Source organism: Tachysurus fulvidraco, chromosome 10 (genome assembly GCF_022655615.1).
Source record: "Tachysurus fulvidraco isolate hzauxx_2018 chromosome 10, HZAU_PFXX_2.0, whole genome shotgun sequence".
NCBI classification, from domain to species: domain Eukaryota; kingdom Metazoa; phylum Chordata; class Actinopteri; order Siluriformes; family Bagridae; genus Tachysurus; species Tachysurus fulvidraco.
Genome location: NC_062527.1, coordinates 20,152,682 through 20,179,427, shown reverse-complemented (window position 1 = coordinate 20,179,427; position 26,746 = coordinate 20,152,682). Strand labels below are relative to the sequence as shown.

Here is a 26,746-nt window from a genome sequence, read left to right as displayed (position 1 = left end):
GACGGGGACACACGGACGGACGGACGGACGGGGACACACGGACGGACAGGGACACGGGGAGACATACAGGGACACGGGGAGACATACAGGGACACGGGGAGACGGACAGGGACACGGGGAGACGGACAGGGACACACGGACAGGGACACACGGACAGGGACACACGGACAGGGACACACGGACAGGGACACACGGACAGGGACACCCCAGAATTAAATAATTCCTGATGCAGATTAAAAAAATATATATTTTTCAGAACTGTAAAAAAATTCTGAAACCGTTTGTGCAAATTTCAGATGAAACACAAGGTGCTTAGAGTTAAAGAACACGGCGACGTTTGACTCGCAGAGCCGATCATTCGGCAGCAGGACAGAAAACGAGAGGGCGCACGGGATTGCGGCGGTGCTTTATTACTTCGTTTTTGCCGCGAGGAAGAGAAAAGAAAGGCTGCTATCAGAAGCATAGATTGCTGTTGGTTTGTCGATATTTAGCTGATGAAAGTGAACCGTCGAAGACGCTGTGTGTGTTTTATAAAATGGAGTAAACGCGAACGTGCGCTTGTTTTGTTTTCTTTAACACCTCTCAGGCGTGAAAACTGTGCCGTGAATCTCGTAAAGCATCAAATAATTCTGCATGAAGATCCTCATAGGGAAAAAAACAAGAGGGAAGAACTCAAAATATTCTCTCTTCCGATAGCTGCAACAACCAAACAGGCTTCTAAAGGATTATTAGAGTTCAACAACTTTTTTATAGCTCAAACTGAACGCTTGTACGAACACAAGCATCAGCGACTGGATTACATCAGTGCGCCACTTTTATTCATGGCTAGAGGCTTTGGCTTATTAACAGTTTCTAATTATGTCCCATTGTGTAGCGCTCGTTAGTCACAGAGCCAAAACTGCAGCAGAAACCTCTCCTGGACAAAGAAAGGGTTCTTCTCTTCCTACTGGAGGTCTCTGGTAGAAAGAAAAAAACAAAAACATCTGATTCTAACCCACTGATTTTTTTCCCTTCGATAAAGTGTGTGCGCGCGCGTGTGTGGCTCAACTGCAATTATACTTTTATTATATGAATTTCTCAGGAACTTCAGGAGAAAAGGATTAGCTGCCGGCCGTACGGAGAGACCGATACTCGTCTTTTCGACCTAACTCCATAAAGCGGTCAATAAAGGATAGATGTGTAGGTGAGAGTAAGTGACATCAGAGGCACCAACACGCCGCAGCATACAATCTTTCCCTTGACCCATAAAATCACTGATGAAAACGACTTGACTTTCATTTGTTAATCAGAGCCAACAACTGTGTGAGTGCCACAGATACAGTCTCTCTACCTCTCTCTCTACCACTCTGTCAGAGTGCACGTCTGTATGCGTGTGCCCCACACAAGCAGCTGGTTGTTCAGAATAGTAAGGAAGTGCAGACCACAGCAGTCCTGTACAGACTCTGCTTTAATAAAAATAAAGAAATCGCATATTAAACTGTTTAATAACCCGTCCGATCCCCCCAACTTCCCTCCTCCCTGCCACTCCCTCCCTCTCCCACTCTCCCCTGCCCTCCCTCTCCCACTCTCCCCCTGCCCTCCCTGCACTGAGGTGCTGATGAGCCATAGGCCTGGTGACGTGACTGGTGTTCAGATCAGGTGGGATAAATGAATTTGCTCACCCTCGGGGAAACAAAGCTGTTTATCCTCTTCGAGGAGTTTGTATCTCTCTCTCTATCCGGTAATGATGAGAGCTCCATTATCCCGGCGTCGCACTACACCGGACTCTAATGTAGATATTGCATCAGTACTGAACTCTCTGATCTGATTGGTCAGAAGGCTGTTGATTAATAACGGAGCAACTCAAGAGCAACTCGAGCTGTAATTGACGTGAAAGATTAACATTAATACACACGTCCAGATGCAAGTTATTGTTTCTATAGCGACGGCTCATTCACAGACTGAGGAAAAAAGAAAGGCTTAAACAGACTTGGTATTTAAGCAAGTTTTGTTGTGAAGTTAACAGTAAGGACACATCCGTCAGAGCTTTGGTAACACACAGAGCTGCACATTTTGTCAGAACTAAATAAACCACATGCAACGCAACTCGCTGTGATGGCCTTCAAAAGAAATAAAGTGTTTTTGGGAACATGCAATAATCCCTTTGTAGATAACAGGCTTCCGGCGTGACATAACTGCACACCTGTGGTGTTTTACACAAATGTGAGGAGAATGAAACACCTACACATCTGAATGATCTCTGTGTAATCAGGTAACCAGGTCACTCTCTCGCTGGAGCTCATCACCGCCTACGCGAGTGCACGATTCCTTCTCTTACTGATCACGTGGTGTACGGCGGCTGTCGCGCCACTACACGAGTCACAAACAGACCACACCCTATTGACCGTTCTGAGCGCTCCACACATGCAGCCTATTAAAACGGCTTTCTCCAGAAGAGCTGGACTGATGTCTAGAAAGCAGACAGATTTATCTGGGAGTAATTTATTTCGGGATCCCTGAGGGAATGCGGTAACTGACCGAGCTATAAATCGCACCCTTGAGGCTGCTTTGCTGGCTTTTGTGCTGAAAGATTTCGGTTTGTTTTTATCTAGCGCAGTGTTAAGTAAGCCTAATGGTGGCAGAGCGGGTATTCAGTAGCCGGTGAGTGGGAGGACTCGCCAAACTCACAAACCCACCGCAGCCTGCCAAGTTCAAGGACTGTGGGCTTTCATTATGAGCTTCCAATAAATCTCAAAAATGCTTACGGGGAAGGACGTATCGATCTGGACACGGACTCATCAGCAAACACCTCGCTAATGTATTTACAGCCTCACGCATCTAAAAGCCCTGCCTTGCTTGGGTCAGAGGCCGATCCAAAGCACAAACGGTCTTGTGGCGCACACCCCCAAAACACCCGCCCCCTGACCCGCCCACACCCAGAACTTTAGGTTACGAGGTTTTTTCCCCCTAATCAAAATTCTAATTTGAATATTTAGATTTTATTCGTGCCCATTTTTGTATTGTGTAGAATCTCAAATCGCTTCCACACAAACGTGTCTGAGACGCACGAGTATGTACCACTAGTGATCTACAGTCTCGCACTAGGATTTCTCACCATGCTGTACCTTCAAGTTAATTAGCCTTGCAGCCCTCAGACTGTAAACAGGATTATTATTGCTAATATTTGCTATCAGAAGAAAGGTTCACCTTATTAATCCAAATGAGCGAGTGGAACTTGCTCTCTAGTGACCACGGAGAATAAAATTACACGACAATACACATCTCTACTAATAGGAAAAGCCGTATTCAGAGTTGAGCGCTATTAGCTCGCTGGATTAGCGATGTGATTCGTGAAGATTTCCATGATAGTTTTTTTTCCTCTACAAACTGCTTTGAGCTATTAAGCGTTTAATTAATCTTGAACGCTGCTGTTGGGTTTCTCGATGTTCGGACGTTCATGAATATTAACGGTCACATCTTAAAGCGGAGGTCAGCTACGCTAGGTGTCTCGTCTGCAAATAAGGACAAATGAGAAAGGATTATAAAGCCAGACGCAGGGAACGTTAGGAACAGTGAGGATGTGGGTTCAGGTCAGAACGGTCATGCCGCTGTACACCGTTACACACTATAACTCTACACTCATGTCAGATCAGTCATGTCGCTGTACACCATTACACACTATAACTCTACTCACATGTCAGATCAGTCATGTCACTGTACGACGTTACACACTATAACTCTACACTCACACATGACAAAGATGTAAATGAAAGGTTGCTGGTCACTTTAACTTCTTTATTTCCTTACTTCCCAGATCCATGGGGTCAACTTACCAAGCGAAGACGAGCTGGTTCTGTTCTCTGGGCTGTGCACTAGCTTGTGATTTATTTATTAATCGCTAGCCTTGTTTTTGTTTGGCTAGTAAAGTCATCAGTAATTTGTAAAAGTGTGGTTTTGTTTATCTAAATTAAACAGAATATATTTTATTTACATTCTTTTTTTCTTTTTTTTATCTAAACTTAAACTCTGAAAAATTCTGCTTTTATTTAAAAAAAAAAAAAGTTGCCAATTTTTCTGCTTTTATTATTACATGGATTTATAATTTTCATGTTCGTGTTTGTTTGGGGGGAAAAGCCTCAAAAATCAAATGCAAACTATGAAAAATGATACAGACTTTTACATAAATTTCTTTGGGGTTCGTTAGATGCATAGATTTTGGCCTAATGTTCATATCTGGTGTGTTGATTTTTATTTCCAAGTCTTGGGCACAAAGAAAATGTGGTAAAGTAAAAGATGGCCAAAATATTTCTCTACGTTCTAACAGCCAGAAAACATTTTTAAAAATGGCATCTGTTTTTTCTACCCATGAGAATAACTGCAGGTATGAACTAGTGTCGGTTTGTCACTTGTTTTAGTGAGTACAAGGTTTGAACTCCGTTAATTCACTGAAGGAGTTTTGAGCTCTGGCCTTTAAACAAGATCACTTCTAGGTTTGTTCAGTGTTTATGAGGAGAAATGAACGGTATTTAAACTACTGCCACCAGAACCCCTGCAGTTCTCTACATTATGCAGGCTTACAAGACCTTTTCATTTCTCACGCTTCCTTCACCCATCAGCAGCGACGCTCTGGTGCAGGAGAACGAAGCGCATCGTGGCTCCTATGAGGAAGCGCACGGTAGACATCGGACACAAAGTGGAGGACAAGAGTTAAGCAGCTGTCAGTGTTCTGGTTACGAAATCTCCAGGAGATGGAGTCTGGATTCACCTGCCCTCAGAGACGCTTCCATCACCATCACAGCTCGGGGCTGTCAGGTCCTATCGAACCATTTAGCACTGCGCTGTGCTGTGCGTGCTGCGCTTCTTCAGCGAGTGCTGCTCGGACTGAACTGAAGCTGAACTCAGAGAGCGCTTCTCGAAGGAGGGTCAGAACATGCAAATAAAATATTCAAATATACCATAAAAAAAAAAAGAGGCACATCTTGATTATTAGCACAGCCTGGAAAATGTTCTGCCAAAATCATCCCACCATCACCGATGAAGGCCAGAGCATGCAGCCAGAGGATCATGCAACGTCTTTCTGCTAGAGACAAACTCAACATCACGGAGTAAAATGCTCTCGCCAACACAGAGGGAAGCTCCCGACAGACGAGTGAAGCACGATCGCCATGCCTTGAGCTCTCTATGTAACAGGGTCAGGGATCGTGTGGTCAGATCATTAATAAACAGGAGATGTTTCCGTTTTAATAAGCCTGAGTGAAGAACAGCCCTTGTTTACATCATAGAGGTGTTCAAGGGTGATTAATGTATCACATGAATTTGTTTCAAATCCTCAGTCAAAAATCCTGCACATCAGTGTGAGAAAGGGAAAAACAGTAGCTAGAAAAGAAGAAGAAGAAAAAAGGAGGAGAGAGAGAGACAGGAGCATCAGGGTCAGACTAAAAAAAAAAAAAGGCAGAAAAAAAAAACAACCAAAAAAAAAAAACATTAACCGTTTGGTTCTTTCCCCTGAACATCACGTCACACTGAGATTCATCACTTTACTTAAAAGCCGCCGCCGGCAAAGGTCACGTGATCCAGCAGGTCTGACCGCAGGACGCTTGGAGAAATAAAAAAGACTTTATGATGAAGTTTGGAGTGGAGGGAGTTTTAAAAAGCTTTTAGGTCAAACAGTTGTGTTGTGGGAGATTCAGAGGCAATTATTCCTGGGTAAATCTCTGACAGCGGAAAGAAGTGATTAATTTCTCTCTCTGGGCGATTTGTTAGAAGATTCAGGAAGAGGACGATTAAAGCTTTCATAGAGTCGTCTTTACAGATCAGATGCTGAAATTGTAGAAACAATACTAATGGGGGGAGAGAGAGAGAGAGAGAGAGAGAGAGAGAAACAGAGAGAGAAGGAACAAGATCTTTATTCAATCCACACCTTGAATCCCTCCCATGGGGGGGGGGGGGGACCGAGGGAAAGAGAAAGACAGATAGAGCGAGAGAGAAGGAACAAGAACGAGATCTTTATTCAATCCACACCTTGAATCCTTCCCATGGGGGAAAGTGGGTGACGACTGGAAAGTGACACGGAGGTGTGTTTGAATAGAAAGAGTCTCTTCACACTCATTCTTGAGGGGCTTTTAGTTAAGGAGGAGATGGTTAGAAAAGTGGGCCAAGTGAGGTCTAGTTAAACGCCGACAGACAACATGACCCAGATACGCTGGGGTGTGAAGGGCGGAGCGTCTGGATGACTCACGTGGACATTTCATGAGACAGGGGTTAAGTCTGTTTGGTGTTTACAAACTGTGTGTTAATGAGAGAGAGAGAGAGAGAGAGAGATAGAGAGAGAGAGAGAAAAAGGTTTGTTAGAGGATTAGCAAGTAAAAAACAAGCTAATAAAAGAGAGCGATGACATCACATGGCTCTGATTTTCACCTTGGCTTTCAGCATGAACACCAGATGTAAGCGAACGCCGTGCGAAGCGGCAGTCTGACGAGGCGGAGAGAAAACAAAAAGCTCCAATCTATTCACCTCGCGCAGGGATATTCGAGGAGACAGAACGGTCCACCGAATGGATATAAACCTACTCTCAGCTGGAACATCCGTACTGAACACAGCCATCTTTCTTTATTAACACGTGTCAGAAGAGCACTTTACGGCTCCGCTGTGCTGGAGGGCAGAAAAAAAAACACAGCCGTATTCTGTTTGAGTCTCAGACATCTTACTCGCGTCCCAGAGATCAGACGGCTCAGAGATCGAGCCGCTTTAATTCCACACGTAGGTCGTGTTATTAGGTGTTAATAGAAGAAATGTCTAAAACACAACAAACAGAGCTAGAAATGCAGCTTATAATGATAAACAAAAAAAAAAGTGTTAAATGTTGCAAAGTCCTAATTACAGTAAAGCGCTGTATGCCACAGCCAGGAGTTGTAGGAGTGTGTGTTCTTGGTGTGTGTGCGCTTTATTCGAGAGTTTCTAGAGGAAACGTCAGCTAGAGAGGAGAGAAAGTCTCCGGGTATAAATCCTGAGCGCTGTTTGTTAACATCTAATGCGACATCCCACAAAGAAATAGCCAGACGTCCTGCACATACGACTGTAAACGCCGTACGAAGGTCATTTCTTTAGATGTGTGAAAAGGTCGCGGTGATGTGCAGCAGACAGAGAAGCATGGATCTCACTTAGCATGCAGCACAGGAACGCGAGAGCGCCGTACGTAAGCACGTGACCGTCGGCTGGCTTCAGACAAGCAGGATGTGCTTTGTTTTTTTTTTTGGTTGTTCCACTGTTCACGTGGGCTCAAATCTTCACTGTAAACAGCGTCGACTCGACACGACCCGTGAAAATTCACATGCAAATAAGCTCGTGTTTACAACGGGGCTGCTAATGGATTCGTTAGGTGCCTGATAAAAGCACGGCACAAATACACTGATGAGCGAACGAAGGGAGGGGAAAATTAATTACCGTTAATAAAAGAGCAGTAAGTAAAAAGACAAGAACCGCCGCAGCAAGCTGATTAGTGCACGTTAACACAGGAGGTGCACAGGAGAGTGCGTGTGACTGTTCGTCTTCCTAAAAAAAAAAAAAAAACCCTGTTGAGGAGCAATTAACATCTGGAGTACGCCGACTGAGCCGAAAGCAGCGTCGCGTCGTGTCACGACATGACCGCCGGAACCACAGCGGAGGCGCTGATGGTTCATGTAAGGGAAGAGATTTTACACGTCACACCAAGTTACTGTGATAAGTAGAGTGATACCGATGACACTGAGCAGAAGGGAGATGAACAGAAAGAAAGAAAGAGAGCGCAGTGAGAGAGCGCAGTGAGAGAGCGCAGTGAGAGAGCAGTGAGAGAGCGAGAGAGAGAGCAGTGAGAGAGCGAGCAGTGAGAGAGCGAGAGCAGTGAGAGAGAGAAGTGAGAGAGAGAGAGCAGTGAGAGAGAGAAGTGAGAGAGAGAGAAGTGAGAGAGAGAGAGAGAGAGAGAGAGAGAGAGAAGTGAGAGAGAGAGAGAGAGAGGTGAGAGAGAGAGAGAAAGAAAGGAAGAGAGAGAGAAAAAGAAAGAGCAGTGAGAGAGAGAGAGAGAAAGAAAGAAAGAGCAGTGAGAGAGAGAGAAAAGCAAGCAAGCATCACCTTGGTGTAAGTGTAATTAAGCCCCGGGGCAGTTACGCACCCTGAGGTCTTGATGTAAATTCTGGTGATTCAGGAGAAAAGCTGTGACCTGAACAAGCAGCTGCCTGAGACCAGAAACCTCCTGAACATAGTAACGCTCAGCAGAAGCTGAACTGGACTCGGGGTCTGGACTCCCTGAGACTGACCTGGAGGACGACATGAACGGTGAGGAGAAGGTAGGAGTGTGAAAGGAACTGTGTGAGGAACTGTGTGAGGAACTGTGTGAGGAAACCAGACTAATGTGTTAGATCTAAACAACTGGCTCTCAGACCTCTAATAAGAGTTTTAAACCGAACATAAGCCCCTCAGAGCGACTTGGGAGAAACACAGCCTTCCTTTTCTCTTACACCAAACTGACATCCTTGACAGGACGTGTCCTCAGAGATGCGTGTGCAGCGGCGCTGGTTAAAGCCAAGCGGCGTGTTGTGGCTGGCGGGGTAGAAACACAGGGTATCGTTAATGCTGAAATGTCACAGGCTTGTGTTCAGCGTAGACGTTAAAGCAGCAGGTGCAGATGTTCTCCTTCAAGTGGAAGGAAAGTAAATGTCAGTAGCTTTAACGTGTCAAATCGTGTTAGCTTCTGAGCGGGGCCGGACGTTTCAGCTTCTGAGCGGGGCCGGACGTTTCAGCTTCTGAGCGAGGCCGGACGTTTCAGCTTCTGAGCGAGGCCGGACATTTTTAAATGCATTGTTAAAAAAAATAAATAAATAAAAATAAAGGGAGAAAGAGGACATTTATGTGAGGAGCACAGACACAAAGTGTTGCTTAGCAACCAAAGATTACAGGTAAAAGTAGTTATTTCTTTGTTATAGCTTTGATTGTCCAGCTCATGGTTTAGAAACAGATCTGAAGCGCACAGATGCCCCTTTTCCACCGAGGCAGAGCCTAATTTAGAACCAGTTCTTTCTGTTTCGACAGCCAAAGCACCGGCTCCGAACCAGGAAAAGTGGTTCTTTAGTAGCACCAAAACGTTGCTGGTCTAGACTTAAGAACCGCTTGTGTCAGGAGCTGTGGGCAGGGCTACTGTTAGCGGCATTTTATAACGTACCTTAAGTATACTGATGTTTAATACACTTTCACTTTACCGCGATATGATACATTATCAGCACACACGATAGTAGGTAGCTACATGCTAAGGCTAAATATTTTTGTGTTAACGATAAAATAACGTTATGTACTTTATCGATTACAACCTCCGTTTATACAGATTACACGGAGCTGCACGTACACGTTTTATTCGCCACGTTTGGAAGCCGATGTAGGTTCACAAAGCCATGAGCATTAACAGTCACAACATCCGCCATTGTTGTTGTGTTTGTCGCTGCTGCGCTAACGTTGCTGGGACACGCGACGCATATACAGTGACGTCACACTCGGCGCTGTGATGCTCTCTAGCCGGTGGAAAGGCAAACCGGTTCTTAGAACCAGCACCAGTGCTAGCTCTGAACCAGCACCGGGTTCTTTCCGGTGGAAAAGAGGCAAGAGGTTTAAATGACGGTGAACCTTCGTACTGATCCTCTGATTAATTACAAACCTGTGTGGTACATGACAAGAGAAGACTGGTTAAAATAAAGGCTATTACTCGCAGACGTGTAGAGATGGTTTTGTGCATTCTGATGTGATTTGGGTCACAACTGTGAACTCTGACTAGCGAGGCTTCATCTGGACTCTGTGTTGCCGATCCGGACGCCGCTGGCACGTGATACGGAGGCCTGAGGCACACTCGAGGCACAGAGTAAGTGTCGCTTTGAATCCCAGAGTGTCTTAAACTTTAAATTGACATATTCTTATAAAAAAAGTGACCAGATAGATGCCATAATGAATGAATGAATAAATAAATAAATAAAAGTCCTATGACTGTGTACAGCATGTGCAATGAAGCTTATATTCCAGATCATTTCCCTGTCCAAAACAAAAGAAAAAGAAATAATAAAAGTCCAGAGCCTGACTTTCTCCATGTGTGAGTAATACATTGTGCCCTTCTGGGAAAGACAGCTTCATTATAGCTAACAAGATTGGCCAGTGATTCCTTAAAGCAGAGGGGGGTGAGGAAGAAGAGAGAGCGAGCAGAGGGGAGAGAGAGAGAGAGCAGAGGGGAGAGGGGGGGTGAGGGACTGTGAAAGAACAAATAAAGAGAACAAGCATGCAGTCGATGCAGTGGTGCAGCCCGAGCTGTGACTCAAGGCCTATACGCTTTACGCAGTCTGAGTAATGCATCTCTCTGCATCGAAAATAACCACTTCACTTCTCTGTGCCAACAAACACAGAGCTGAAGCACTAAATATGACATTTAGAACACAAAAAAAAAACTCCAGTACATTGAGTTCTTCGTCTCTGGGTCAAGTTGAGATGCCATATTTTTATAGCACTCAGCAATCTGTCCAAGACGTACACTTGCTGTAAGGCAGCAGTACGGATCAGTCCTGAATGTGCGCACAGCAAGTCACAAAAATGTACAAAGAAACTGAATTTAAAGGGCAAAAAGCGCCAGTAGAATGAGTTATAATGTCCAGGCTAAGCCAAGCCTGTATTTAAAATAATGTTTAGCTTATTCAGTGTGTGTGTGTGTGTGTGTGTGTGTGTGTGAATGTGTGTGTGAGAGTGTTTTATCCTCACTCTGCTATGCTTATTATCAGTTTCAGATTCAAACTTGGGGCTACAATCTTACAGCATAAACACACACATGGAGCATAAAGCGCCACTGAATTAACTGTGACTGTGTACAAACAAGCATGTCGACCCCAGGGGCAACACGGGAAGGGACAGGAAGGCTTCAGAATGAAGAAATAAAAGAAGCAGGTGCAGTAAATCAGTCAGTCCAATAATCACAGTATCAGTCTAATCACAGTAACAGTCTGCGAGTCACCGAATCAGTCTGCGAGTCACACCATACACCCCTGAGTAAGTCAGTGCCTGAATCATTGGCCTACTGACGAACTCAGGCGTCCTTTCCTAACCACACTTAAGCCACAGAGGGCATAAGAAAGGCTCGTACCCTCAGCTCGCTCATATCCAAAGGGGGGAAATAAGCTCCGAGATGAATTTATTACCCTGATAATTTAGCACACGGGCAGCGAATTTCCTTTCTGCTTCTATGAGATTTTATCATTAGTCAGTGGGCTGCGAGTTCTATTAGAATTCATAGAGATACACAACGCGCTATTAATCATTCACAGTCCATAAAGCGGTACAGCACTCGCAGTATAGCAGAGTGTGAATGTTATTACATGGAAAAAAATCTTTAAAAAAATACATAAAGTTGAAAATAGGTCAAATGAGTCTGGGGGCAAAATCTGGCATTTACATTCAATTGTTTAAAAGTAAGAGAACTGACACATCACCCACCCACCCACCGAGACACACACACTGAAGGTACCTCTTGGTCAGCAGTAGCGAACAGCTAAAGGAGTCGTGTGTGTCCTGTCTCTACTGAAGGAGAAATCCAGCCTTGCCTTAAACACTGCCTGCATTTCTACATGTCTAAATGAATAAAGTGGAGGCGAAGCAGTTGATGCCAATCGATGACTACTCTTTAGGGACACATGGCTTCATGTCAATCATCTAATTATGTGCGCACGCACACACGCGCGCACACACCGTCTCAAAGGAGAGTCATTATTTTACATGTTTAACGAGACGGTGCCCGGGTTATCAGGCGGAACCCGTCGGCTCTCGACGCCAACCCCTGATAAGTCGCACACTAATGACTAATATAGTTCCTGGCAATAAATCCGACATGATTTTCCTTTTCAAGACAAATTAAAATCACAGCTCTGGCAAGCAGGCAGTTGAACAAACCTCATCTGTTAATATGCGGCGACACCAGCGTAAGATTTCCTATATGAGAGTTCAGAATCCTACTAGAGCCAAACACCAGGCTGTTTAATAAGGCTTATAATACTTTGGGGGAAGAATTAAAAATAAATAAAATAAATAAAATGAATTTTGTGTTTCCATCTGGGCAAACATTTTACATTTAAATGTGTTCGCTGAAGCACCAGCGATTACTGCAATTTTTTGATGGATGCGCTTTCACTAAGTAACGCCGATGTGAAAAATACTGCAATTACAGATAAACATGTAACGGGATTCAGCACATCTCGCTTCCTCTAAAAAGGTTGCCGGTGCGGCCGCTACGACCGATCCTATCGGACATATGGAACGGTTCTCCGCACGGTGCCGTGTCTTTCCTCGTCAGACAGACGGGTTCCTCGGTGTCCGTGCTGGCGAGCTAAAAGCGTTACAGTAATGACAGAGGCAGAGACGGGAGCTTGGGGCGCAGGTTTGGAGTCACACGCAACCTGCAATAAACCATCTGGGATGTGACAGAGAGAGCTGCTGTTGCAGTGCTGAGCAAAGCCAAAGACCACAGCTGTCTCGTCTCATCTCTCTCACACACACACACTGAGACATGAGCCAATTCAGAGAGTGGCAGACACACACACACACACACCAGAGAGAACAAACATCACGTTCATTCAGCAGCAGCAGCAGGGTGAGACGACACGCCGCCTCGCTCACCGACACGCTCGTCCACATGTTGTGATAAATCGAAGTTGTCGTGTGGAAGCACGGAGAAGAGAGCGTTCCTGTAACAGCATGCACGAAAATTCTATTCTCTCACTTTGTCTGCCATCAAAACAGAGCAGCAGAAGAAATCGTCCGTCAACGCGTGCACCGCGGCCCCGCTCGCTCCTCGTCTCCGGAATGCTTTCATTATTCAATTACCTCGTTTCGTATCAATTAGAGGGGAGACCGAGGACCGCGAGGGGTCGACAGCAGGAGCGATCGGTCACGTGACTGCAGACAGCATTTACACCCTGGATACCGAACATCTAAACGGCTTCTGACTTTAAAAAGTGTCTTCGGTAGGGACGAAAACAGGTCCCGGATGAGTGCACGTGGTGCAGTGAGCTAGACAGGCTGCTGTAGACAGAAATGTTGTGCAGAAAGCTCTATAAATCCCAGTGTGCTGAAAGAGTATTACAGTGAGGCTGTTTTTATTAGAGCGTCGAAAACTCTGCGACGTTACGAGTCACAATAAACCCTTTACGCTTGTGTGAGCTGTAAAAATAGACTTAAAGATAAAGGGATGATGAGATCGAGTGAAATGTGTGCGTTTGTGTGCATGTGTGTGTGTGTGTGGGCATAGTCAAAAAGAACTGGTATCTCAATTTAATATTACAACAAGCTACAAAGCAAGAAAAGCTATAAAAATAATGCTGGATATTCCCGGTTTCCCGTCCGGGACGAGACGGAGCGATACGCTCATAATAACCGACGGCCTGTGGATAGGATACGCCGCTGCTGTAGTAAACGTTGAGGTCTGCTTTTGTCTAACTTTGCGCCAAGTGAAAGTGGTTTATGAGCTGCAGTGTACTTTGTGTAGAAAGAAGTGAGGGATGAAAAGGAATCAAAAAAAGGAGGAGTGTACGTACGTTGCCCATGTACTCGGACAGCAGGTCCTGCAGCGCCTGGCGCACGGAGTTACACTCGGCTACGATTCGCTCGCGGCGGTCGTCACGCGTGCAGGACGAGTCGGCCATGAGCGCGGCCCCGCTGATGATGCTCTCCAAGCGTTCCTCCAGCGATGGGCGGAAGCGTTCCTCGCTGAAGTTCAGGGGGTCCACGATGATCTGCTTCTGTAGAGGGAAGAACAGAACATGGGCTTAGTGAGTAAACCTAAAACTGCATAATAATAAACAGCCCAACAAACTGTTTCCAGGTATAAACAAATAAAAAATTAAAATCGCCTGAGCGCACAGAAGCTTGAGCAATTGCTAGAAAAACAACATTTAACATGCTTTGTGCATCTAATCGGAATTTCCAGAGTGCGCCTGAAAAAAAAAAGATTTGCTTTCAGAAGGGAGTCGATTAGCTTTCTGATTCGAACGAGACACAGGGAAGTTACAGGTTCGTCGCCTGCACGAAGAACCGCGCGGAGGCAGAACTCTGTGGTTTGAAGACAACGCATATGAAGAGATTTCAGGTGAGATAAATTCACATGAATGAGCTGCGTTTATCGTTGAATCTGCAGATACTTGCTTTAAAAGATTTGCTCTGACCCAGTTCAAATCCCAAGACTGTCACAGAGCTTACTAAAGCCTTAAGCAAAAGTGTGCGTGTGTGTGTGTGGAGTTTGGACCACAAGTCACTCAGAATAAATTCCCTGCCAAATGAATAAATGTACATGCAAATGACTTGGTGAATGTCTTCAGGGAGAAAGTGGCGTGTTTAGATGTGCCAAGCGCCGGACGAGCGAGGGGAAAGTCTGACAGATAAATGGCCTCGTTATTTCCTCAGGGGAGCCGTGAGGGTCAGGAAGACTATGAATGGCTCTATGAAATAAAGCCAACTAACCAACCAAAGAATGATTCAAACAGGGCCTGCGTTTACAAACCCTTATGTACACACACACACACCTTTTAAACCCTACTTTAGTAACTTACGTCACCACCACGACGATGTCCTGCGGTCTTTTATCCTTTCACACAACCTGGATGAAGTGCAATTTTTCCCCCTCATGGAAAGAACACCTAGATTTTATTTCCCTTATATCTACATGTTTATTAAGCTATAGAACGTTCTGAAACTGGAGACTCCTTCCATAAAGTGTAATTAAAGAAGGCCGAGTGAGCCCGATGTTTTGCTATCAGCATACAGGTGATCGGGGTGAGGGTTATTACTCTGAGCGAGACAAACTCAGACCATCTGAAGTGAAGCGTGATGAAAAGGCTGGAGGTTTATTTTTCCTCTTCTCCTTCGTTTCCTGTCCTGGTGTACGTCATTTTCAGCGCTGCTTCATGAACACGTCTGGCTTTACTGCAAAGGGCAGGACGAGGTTGAGCAGAAACGCGTACTGTTCTAGCGCTGAAGATAAAATAAATAAATACACAGAGACGTGACAGACGACAATTATCGTCATCCCGTTCGTTTACCGGATCGGTCTTATTGTAGCTCCGCCCACTATGCTTGAGCCTTCACGATTGGTTGAAATCGCAGGCCGTGTTTACGGCATTTAAAGGGAACTTTATAGATAAAATGCTAATTGCTGAAGAATAAAACTTCCTCCATGAGCTTCTGAAATAGCAGCGAGGCGGCGGTAGAGCAGTCGCCTTTAAAAAAAATAAATAAATAAAAAATAAGAGTCCGTGTGCAGCCTAGAGTTGCCATGGCAACAAACCTCCCTATCGGTGACTCACTCGCAAAGTTGCTACGGCTAGAAATTAGGCAGTGAAGAGCGAGGTGGAAACAGAGAGAGAGAGAGAGAATATTAAGAGCGGAGTGTCTGTATCCAATTTCCTGGTGGCCATGCAGACCATGACCACACACACTCACTACTTTCCAACATTCTCATGCAGAAACACACACACACATACTTTGCCATCTGGCTGGATAGCTGGGAGAAATCAAGCCCCAGCTCACTGTGTGTGTGTGTGTGTGGGTTCACACTTCCCACTCAATGACTTTTCAAGGACCTTTGGGTGTCAATAAGACTGCAGCAAGTCCGCCTCTTCATCTCCGACACACACACACACACAACCTCCAGCAGCTGTAATCCAAAAGGCTGAACATGTCTGATGAACACACCGCCTCATTTCACCGAGTGAGACGTCCTGCTCTGCGTTCTGCTGCAGGACGAGATAAAGAGCCTAAAGTGACAGGTGTGAGGACTGAAATCAGACTGATGCACTCATACTGGAGGCCCAGGAACGAGGCAAAGCCGACGCTTATTTAACGACTAAATATACAGTACGATTGAGAGAGAAAAAAAATCCTAAAAGTAACAGAAGTGTCTGATGCTTGCACTTGTCTTTGCTGGCTGTCTGATCTTCAGAGATTTCAGAAGCAGACGTGACGAACACACAAGTCCTTTCATTACTAAACACTTCATTCCGTGGTGATAAAACAGCATGACAGCTTGGAGATTTGGAAGCCACTCAATCTACATGATAAGCTTTAAAACGCCGCTTTAAGAGCCGGCAGCTGCGCCATGATGCGCCCAAGTTAACTGTGTTAAACAGCTCACGCTTCAGATTAACAGCTCTCAACTAGGACTATACCATCAGACAACACCACTGTGTGTGTGTGTGTGTGTGTGTCAGTGATGACTCGACACCTTCACTTTTCTGTGATCAAGATATGAGAGAAACACTTGAGTAATAAACACACCATGAGAATCAATACAACTCTCAGGAGAGAGAGAGAGAGAGAGAGAGAGAGAGAGAAATGGGAACAGAGAGAAAGAATAAGAGAGAGAGACAGAGAGAAAGGAAAAAGCACAACGGCAAGAAAGAGAGAGGAAAAACAAAGAAAGAAACGAACAAGAAGAAAATAAAGGGAAATGAAAGAGAGAGCTCCCAAAAAGAGAGTGGGAGAGATTTTCAGTAAAGGAGATGAATAAATAAGGATGTACAGATGAGGATTTTGTACTGTGGGTGAACACTGAGGATCTGTGCTGGAATCGTCCAAAAATAAGGGTCTAAGAAGGAACACAAGCTCTGCAGAACTTCTGCGCTCTCGTCCGACTCCGCCCACAAAGGCACTGCAACCAATCACAGCTTGCTTACTGCTCAAAGAGATAAGATTCCTCGAGGGCAGTGAAACGTTGCTTAGCTGTGTTCAGATCCTCTCATTTGCCATGTAAAACAAGACAAATCCATCCATACACACACACACACACACACACACACACACACACGCACACACAGCTGTGACGTTCTGGAGATAGAAACCATAACTACATCTAGTGCAACATTCTCCACTAAGGAGCTGCACCTTCCCCTGTGAGAAAAGTGAGGCTTTAGAGATCGAACTCGCTCACACACAAACAACAAGGTTTACTACAAACATGTTTGTGGAAAAACACATGAAACCAAACTGATGTTCCTGATCAAAGAGATGATGCTTTTTTTTTATTAATTAGGAACCGAAGCTGCTGTAAAGTTGCAGATATTTAAACGCTCTTAATGTTTATAGTTGCAAAAGTAAATAAAGCACATTTTCCTTTCCTCGATGGTTTGTCGTTCTTTGAGTGTATTATGAATATATTAATACAGAACAGAATGTATTTCCTCTTAAATACGTTTATTTTATTCATTAAGTTATTATTCATTCATTCATTCATTCATTTTCTACCGCTTATCTGAACTACCTCGGGTCACAGGGAGCCTGTGCCTATCTCAGGCGCCATCGGGCATCGAGGCAGGATACACCCTGGACGGAGTGCCAACCCATCACAGGGCACACACACACTCTCATTCACTCACACACTACGGACAATTTTCCAGAGATGCCAATCAACCTACCATGCATGTCTTTGGACCGGGGGAGGAAGCCGGAGTACCCGGAGGAAACCCCCGAGGCACGGGGAGAACATGCAAACTCCACACACACAAGGAGGAGGCAGGAATCGAACCACCAACCCTGGAGGTGTGAGGCGAACGTTCTAAGTGATGAATAGGCTTTTTAAGATGACTAAAGCAGCCACGTCGTATGATGATGTGCAACTTTGACATCGTGTTTTTGTTACCTGTGCAAAGTGAAAGTAACCGGTAAACTGTGTCGCCGTGGCAACATGTATATGCTTAAACATGCGAGTTCAGTTCCTGTCCCTGAAAGCCATTGTGTAAAAGACAACAGCTTTGTGTAGAGAGGAACAGGAAGTGAACTGGAAGATTGGAGGGTTTGAGACGGCACCAGATTCGTACTGGCCCTCGTCAGGGGGTCGTTATCCGCTCTGGAGGGCCGCTGAGTGCCTTCTGACAGGAGGAATGAGGTCTAAACCAGACGCCACACACAGGTGATTAATCTACTGACAGCCGAAACAGTTGGAGCCTTCTAAACCAATGACACGGAGGGAGAGAGAGAGAGAGAGAAAGAGAGGGGGAGAGAAGGGGATAGGGAGAAAGAGAGAGGGAGGGAGAGAGAGCAGTGGGTATAATTGCAGTGTAACAGAGAGAGGAGGAGTGAGGAAAAGTTTGAATGACAGGGAGACAAAGCTAACAGGCAGAAGGCCTGAAGCCGAACTGAAAAGTGAGAGATGACTCACGGAGCTTCAGCTGCATGTTAAATCATTATGGTGCTGCTGAAATGCAAAATCTTTCGGGTGACGTCGACTCGTCGTCTCTAACCTCAGCTCACTGATACAGATAAACGCTTTCACGCTCGTACGCCACTGTTTCTATAGCAACACCAGCAATTCATAGCCTCGGACAACGGGGGCTCCGCGTGCTGTTATTTGACTAAGAAAACAAAAAAAAGATTTCCTTAAAGAAATAATCAGCAGACTGAGCAAAACGTTCCACAGTGTTTGTGTTGGTCATTAAGACTGCAACAGGATCCTAAAGCAGAGTACAATACACTTTACACTTCCATGTGATACTGTAGAGCTCCTGAGGTTTATTATTACGCTTTGGTTTAAGTAGCTCATGTACCTTTAAACGTCATGTAAACATTAATGGTGGGGTCTCTGTCGTTTGAGAAATGCTTCAGAAAACTGCGTTGGGATGACAAACTAAACAAAATCAAAACAAATGTGTAGCCAATGAGCAGAAAGGGGCGGGCCTTGTCGATATGGATGGAGAGAGTGTTCAGTGCACGTGTGTGACATTATCAGAAAGCGGTTTTAACATTGACATGGAGGATAAAAACAAAAAGAAAGAGAAGAAAGACTTACGATAAGGACAAGAAGTAGGACGTGTTAATATAGGATCAGCTTTCCAGCGCTGGAGAGAACTGAAGGAGCAGGAAGTCGGCCACATATTCACAGGTTGGAGTTTCCCGAGTCAATAACTCCTGAGCTAAACGCTGTTACTACACAAATAACACCTCTTTTCTATCGTAGTAATGTAGAGAGGCAGCTACAACCGCGTTTTGTGTAGTAACAGCGTTTAGCTCAGGAGTTATCGACTCGGGAAACTCCGACCTGTGAATATGTGGCCGACTTTACTTAAGACGCTGAGGCGCTTTTTTCCTTCTCGATAGGTGAGTAACGTTGGTTTTGCTTTGTTACACAGAACTAATATATGCCTTTGTCCTTTACAAGATTATGCTTGTGTGGCATTTTTGCTTGTTTGTTTATCTACAATCGTATTGTTCTTCCCTTCAGCTATGATAAAGACACGTTTCTTTCTGTTTGTCGCCTGGGTTACGTGTGTGTGTGGGCGGAGCTATCGATACAGGGGTGGGACACATTTGGGTTAGGGGTGTGTTTGTTTTGGTGATTTCAAATGTCGACATTGGCTTTCAATTATCAGAGACCCTGCATTTAACTTTTGTATAAAAAAAAAAACAACCCACCACTAAATAATAATTTGGGGTTAATTGTCCATAAATATTTACATGAACACAATGTGCTCCACAGACATGCCTAAGAAAAGCGTGTTTTTACTCCTCCACGTCGTCCAGAACAAACCCTCAGTTGTGTTTGTTTAATTAAGGGAGAAATAAAGAAAGGTTTGGCACAGAAACGACAGACTACAGCTGCGACAGCATGAGCGAAAGCTTGCTTCGATTGCGCACAACATTAACGGGTAAAAAGTAAGACTCGCTCTTTAATAGCTTAAAAAATAATAAATAAAAAGAATTAAAATTTGATTAATTCCTTGATTAATTTCCTACAACACAGTGGTTATTCCATTACAAATCATAACATAGATTTGTTCTGACTAACGTGAGCAAGGAGTGCTCACGTTAAAATCAGAAATGAACAGAAAAAAGAGGGGGAGAGAGTAGGGGGGGGGGCGAGAGAGCGCGAACGTGAGTGGCACAAGAGAAAGAGGGGTAGAGAGAGAGAGAGAGAGATTTTTAATGGGGCAGAAGCTACATCACCACATATTCCTCACATGTTAATTGGCCTGGCTCACATCTGCTGAGCTCCAATATGCAGAGGGAGAAAAGATAAGCGTTTATATTAGTGCTCATATTTCCTCCATCCATGGCAGAAAAGGGGAATTTGATTTGCAAATGCGTCCATACTCCAGAGAGCACTCGAGACACCAGAGAACCTGCGGTTCCGGTGGCGAGCGCGCTGGCTCAGACCGGCTCGTGCCTTGGCTCTCCCAATTAAGAGCTTCGTTTGTCTGGACGGAAAGGCTCCATCCGTCCTCCGTCTGAGATACTGCTCGCTAACGGACGAGAACTAATTAGGGATGTAACAGATTAGGGAGGCCGATGGAGCTGAGCTTATCTCTAAGGCTTGAGGAAGAATAACAATAAAAAATAAAAAATAAAAAAAAAGGCAAAGAAATGTGGTGCAAAAAATAAAAACACAGTGATGAGAACGTATTAATAATAAGGACTCCGTAAGCAGCGATGGAGCAAAACGAACGATCTGTAAAATTACACGTATATAATAGAGATTATATACGTATTTTATTGTAATTCTAAGAGAATAAGTCGTGACACCAGAAAAGATTAGTGGGATGTAAAGGACGTCAAGACAGGGGCTGAGATTCGTTTACATCATCATTGTGTGGCAGACAGACTTATACAAAAATGACTGACAAGTGGCCAGTAAAGGGTTAAAGGCTTTAGATCATCATGATCCTCACTAGGATCTTTCTAACAAACAGTCCTGACCGCTGAGCTTCCCATTACCCTCTCGTACCACTTCTGCACCCGGAGACGAAAGAGCAACATTACGGCATGATTTTAACCTGTTTACATCGCCGTTAACAATACAGGGGGCAGATATTAATGTAACTGTTTAATGGGGTTCTGATAGATACCACATGATCCTCTGTGCCTAGCTGATTTACTTCTGAATCATTTTGCTACGCTGTCCTGAAGGGGGCGCTATGCTAAAGCTCAGACATCCTGACATGCTGCTCACGTCCCTCATTTCCTCCTGAGACGACTTAAGCTGATTAAACCCCACAATGTTCCTATTACACCAAATACATTAACCGGTGTAGAAATATTTCCCGTTTTAGGTTCACGCTGGAACTACGACGCTAATGTCACCACGAACTTGGAGAATGTTATTAAAAAAATTCCACCATTAAACCATCCTGATATGGAGGAACATCCTGCTGATGAAGATCTATAACGACGATCTTCTCCTTTAGAAAGGAGCTTTACACAATGCTAAACTAGGAGCCTTATTGAAGACACAAACACGTCCGTATTTGGCCAGTGTTAATAATTCGAAAGCTTCAAACAAAAACATCGATCCATCTGCTTGTCCTGTTTCAGGATCTCGCCAATCGCACGACAATCGCACATTGTTTGCTTTAAAAAAAAAAGTAATTAGGAGATAAGTGTGAAAATCCACTCAGAGCACTGGATTATCTCCCTGTGTTGAGATGGAGAAGCGAGATGATGAGCTGCTTAATTACCGCAAAAACTACACAAAGGTCTGTAAAAACACCAACGCGCCCCAAAACAGCTCCGGTATTCTAGCGCTGGATAAGATTAATAGGCTGCCATGGCAACACGGCTCGATTTACGTACGTCGCCTGAACGCGTCCTTTCACCATTTACGCATGGAGTTAGATTAGCGTTTATAAAGAACGCTCTGTCTTCATCCTCGGCCAACCTCCCCAGCACGAGTAGGAGAACAAGGGTGCGGTAAAAAGAAAATAATTAGTCTGGTAGATTGATGAGTCTGTACTGACGGACTGGAGGTGTGCTGGGTTTAGCGTTTATGTGCAAAGAAAATCGGCTACTTTATTTTTTAGCTTTGAAAGTATGCAGGTCAAGTCACAATGCTGATCCGCCCTCATCGGCGGAGGATAAACAAGGCTCTGGAACGTCTTCACCTTTCCTTTGGATTTGTTTGCGCACCTGAATCTAATCTGATTCGTCCTGGAGTTTCGTGTTCCCCATCATGCTGAGGCTCAATCAGAGCCACGGTGTGTAAACAGAAAGGGGATATCAGCTGTGCTGCCTGGTGTGTGTGTGTGTGTGTGTGTGTGTGTGTGTGTGTGTGTGGGGAATACGCTTACATCAAAGTTGTTGAGCGCCCCAGCGAGCTCTCCGGGCCCCGTGTGCTGCCCCAGTCCGGAGTCCTCGGTGCTGACGCCCTGGGCCGTGTTAGAGATCCCCGAGACGGCCTGCTGCAGCTGCTTGTAGATGAGCTCTCTGTTGGCCTTGTATGCGGCTACGTCTGGGTGCTGCAAGCAGGCGCGGGACGCCGTGTACAGCAGGGGGACGTTTCTCTGCAGCACGCCTCGTGCCGCCGCCATCTGCTCCTTGTGCTGCACGTCCTTCAGCTCCTACACGACAATGAGAAGAGGGTGAACCTTTCAATGCAGGCAGAATTTTATTTGTTAGGTTTGACAAAATGTTTCACCTGAACAAGAAAAAAAAAAAGCTGCTGCTGAGCTTTTGCCTTCTGCATCACTATAGAATGCAGTTACCACCATAAACGTGGCATCGGTAAATAATGTTGAGTTTTAATACAATCCTAATCCATCACCGTGCCAACATCAGCAGACTGAAGGTTCTGAGAGGCTCTGGGGTTAAGAACCAACAGCTAATCAGCCACAGCTATAGACGACACAGCTAAGAGCCAACAGTAAGGGGTAAAACAGATAAAATGCAAAAGCTAAATTGGCTCTGCTGGGACTGTGGAGATGCAAACCAACAGCTAAGAACCAAAGGTTAGTGCAGCACGATTAAGACGTCGTGGATTGTGACCTACAGCTAAGACCCAACAGTTATGAAGGTACCACTATGACTGGCGTTATACGAGCCAGACTACGGCACTACGGCAGCGCGCTAGCAACCGACAACGTCACAATGTTATGAGCACATGGGCGAAAGCCAGAAATCTCTCTTTTGGCCATAAAGAATGGTGATCTCCAGTGTGAGGAAGAAAACCCTTTTCCTTGCTAAGTGTTTTGTACAGTCTAACTCACAGGCAGCTGGTAGATCAGCGTGTGTTTGCTGCATCATGTGGTTCTTTGTGAGTAGTGAATGGTCCCTACCATTTCTACACCTCTCTCCATTCATACCGGAAGCAGGCCACACACGCACACACACACAGGGCTTTGTGTTTGTGCTTAATGGACAATGAGGAGCCACCGTGCCCTGGAATTCACGCGCTTGCCGTATGCAACAGCACACATTTAGATTTGATGGAGCTCCTTGTGACTGACCTGCATAAAAGGTCACGTTCTCTCTTAAAAGCCTCACATAATAATCAGCTATTAGAGTGTGGAGATGTGCTGGAGATGTGCTGGAGCCGTGCTCCTCTATCTATTCTCAAATAACTACACGTACACTCTGTCGTCCACCGTATTTCTGCGTTAGCTGATGCACAGAAAGTGACTCATAATCCCAGTTTGATCATTCAGCATGCATTTTTTTTTTTATCATAGCACATTTCTTATGCTAACAGACGCGAGAAAACGTGAAGCGGGCCATTGGGACAAAGTGCTTAGCTTACATTTCACACAACTTCCTAATCGGTTCGCTGGCGTTTATTCATACGGAAAACAGGAACCACTCGGCAGATAAACGTCGACTGTGCTGTTTCTCGTGGCGACAGTCGACAGAGACGTTCAGAGGTCACATGAGTGAAGCGGAGACAAACTGCGACCTTCTCTGTACTTTATTTAAAAACGTTAAGAGTATTTTAATATGATCACTGTTGTGTGTGTCGTTAGAGGTCGATTTGTTTAGCGGTATGATTTAGGTCTTTTTCATCTGTACTGTACTGCTGAGGTCATTAAAGTTTTATTAGCAGAAGCAGCAGTATTGATTTTTCTTCTTAGTTCTAAAAATCATCATCAATAATCATTCATTGTGAGAAATAGTAATAGAACAATTGTTTTTCTAAATTAAATCTAGATGCTGTAAGGAGCAGAGAGAAAAAAAAAGTCTGCGATTACAATTTCACCAAACTGTGTAAGTCCGGCACGCTGAAACACACGTCCGTGTCGCGGTTGTTGATAAACAAACCATTCAGATTACGACATCCAGCCACTGACCGGCTTGGTTACGGCCCCGGCACCGCATTCCACCCGACAGGAGAACCGATAAGAAGAATCGAACGCGTTTTTGTTAGCCGTGTTATTTAGCACTCTGGAGTTTAACCTCGGCACACGGTCTGATGCACCGTCCGTTTGGAAAAGCAGGAGCACCGAGCACAGAAACTACAGCGAGCTCCACTGGCAAAAACTAAGGAATGATTTCTTCCGGCAGCGTAATAGGTTTTGTCACTCGGGTTGCCCTGAGAGCTGCTCTGGTTTCCCCTCCTCTCTCAACAGGCTCTAAGGAGATTACTCATGCTTATAGGCTGTAGGCAGCTGTCTGATGACTAAACGCCCAGAATGTGATTAGATCTGCTGATTAAGTTGCCTGTCTATCCTTTATTCTGTGCCTGTCTCACGTCATGTTATAAAGGGTAAGAAAGAAAACGGTGTCGACACTAAACACGGTTTCGGGTCGGCTTCATACTCGTGACGTTTTGGTGTAGAATCAGATATGCGGCTAAGTGTGAAATCTGTTTTTCAGCCTGGTTGCGATCCAGAGAGGTTGACTTCGTACCCGGAAACGCGTCAGGTTGCTTCCGGTTTCTACTTTTGTGACGCCAGGAGAAAAGTTGTGACCATTACGGAGAAACCGAACCCTAAAATTTCCACAACGATGAAACCTTTAGTGGTGTAATTTGTGGCTTTAGTGGGTTTGCACTGAACAATGTGGAGAACAAAATTCGAAGACAAAAAAAAATTTAAAAAATGAAAATGAATCTGAGATAAAAAGCCCCGCCTCCAAACGAGCCCAGGCGTATCAGGAGCTGAGGGACAGAAATATAACAATTGTACCTGCTGTCTCTTTGCTGCCATCATGTTGAGTTTATCCACTTCAGGCTTCAGAGCTTTGTACTGGATGCCCAGGTCCTGCTCCGTCCCGGCATTACGCACCTTCGCCAAGTTTTCCTCCACCTGCCAGGACGAGAACAACAATTAACACAAAATCCACACGGTAAGTACTGCGACGGAGCGGCGTTTAAATCCGATATCAGCTCCGGCGAGGATTCGGGCTGAAACAGCGAGGGTGAGAGAAACTAAAAAGATAGATGGCGAGAACACAAATCACGGACTGTTGTTTCCCTGAAGACGTCTGGCTGTTTGTTAAAGTTGGCGGGAAGCCCCTGTTTCAGCGCTTTAATGGTCCTCCGCAGGGACAGAGTGATGTAGAGTAGCCTGGTTTAACTAAAAACAAATGTTTGCATCAGGCACAAGATTAAATACATCCCCAGCTTACGGCACTAATCCCTTCAGACGACAAAGAAAATAAATAATCAGGCAGATGTTTTAAGAAAGAGTTAGAGCGTAATTACTGGACTTGTCTGTGACATCATCGGTGTGTGTGTAAGGGGGTTTGGTGCATGAAATGTTTATGAAAGTTGGAATTAAATGACATCAGAAATCCAGTTCAGTGGAGCTGCAACATCTACAGCCAACACTTAAAGCACTGGACAGAAGGGGGAGCAATCACCAGTCAGGTGAAGTGATGAAGCAGAGTTAGTCATCATCTCCACATGCTTTATTCCTCTTATACCAAGTAGACAGCGTGTGCTTTTTAACCTTAATGCTAGTTCCTTTATCCTCCTACGGTACAGAAGCTTTACGTGGTCTCTCCCTCAACGGCCTCCATTTTGTTTCCCGAATTTTAAAAGTTAAGACAAAAAGGAGACACCTTTCTTAAATATTAAACTGCACCTTCACCGTACGAGTTTGTCGGCATTAGAGATGACAGCGTGCGGTGAAAATACTTTGAAGATAAAAATGCGAATTAGTGGAGACGTCGACGTGAGGAAATGGGAACGCTGCACCGTTCCTCCTCAGACCTGAATAGCAGAGAACACAGAGACTTGGGAGTAAACGGTTAAAAGAGCAAACTGGTAAAAGTCTTGTGGGTTTGTGTGCAGACACGGGCACGCTGCAGAATCGGCCGGACAGAGGCCGTGAGCACCAATGTCCGCGCCGCATTAAGGACCAGACGCACCGTGATTCAATCGCTATCGAATTTCAGAGGAGCGCGGTGACACTAATCTGGTTTGCGCCAACAGCCCATCACGCTAATGTGAAGAAATTGAATCAAATCAAACCCAAGAAGGAGCATGTGGAAGCAGAGAGAGAGAGCGATTGACAAAAAGAGAGACAGACCGACAGAAAGAGACAGACAGGAAGTGCGAGAGCGACAGAGTGACGGAGTGCAAGAGAACAACAGACAGAGCGACAGACATAGGCGTGGGCGACAGAGAGCGAGACAGACGTGAGCGACAGACAGAGACCTGATCCCACAAACTGCTTAGCACACTGTGTATTTAAGATCATTTTATAATTCAGTTATTACATTTCATCGGATTTGTTTTATTCTTTGGTGATTATTTTTTCCATCGTTGGGTTTAAGGGAAAGCTCCCTGGATGTGTTCTCGTGCCATTTTCCAGTCCACTAAATTCCCAACAACAACAACAGGTTGTTCTGGATTTCCATAACTTTATACACTTTATAATTTAGACATAAATTATGGATATTTTATAGATTTGATTATTCCGGTGCATGAAATTATAAACACTCCCACGCGTTCTGCTAATATGAACAAAAAGGGTTTATTCTTGTTCAGGATTTTAGACTCCAATCCAATTATTAATCCAATCGAATT

General features: G+C 44.8%; 1 protein-coding gene across 1 annotated transcript in view; it reads right to left on the bottom strand.

The window, feature by feature from the left end:
- ctnna1 (catenin (cadherin-associated protein), alpha 1) overlaps positions 1-26,746 on the bottom strand; it is an 89,782-nt gene that overhangs the window by 51,126 nt on the left and 11,910 nt on the right. Inside the window, exons 5-7 of the mRNA XM_047819276.1 lie at positions 24,900-25,019; positions 22,074-22,343; positions 13,563-13,766 (exon numbers count right to left, since the gene is read on the bottom strand). Of these exons, the coding sequence (XP_047675232.1) occupies positions 13,563-13,766; positions 22,074-22,343; positions 24,900-25,019 (594 nt within the window). The remainder of the gene's footprint in view (positions 1-13,562; positions 13,767-22,073; positions 22,344-24,899; positions 25,020-26,746) is intronic.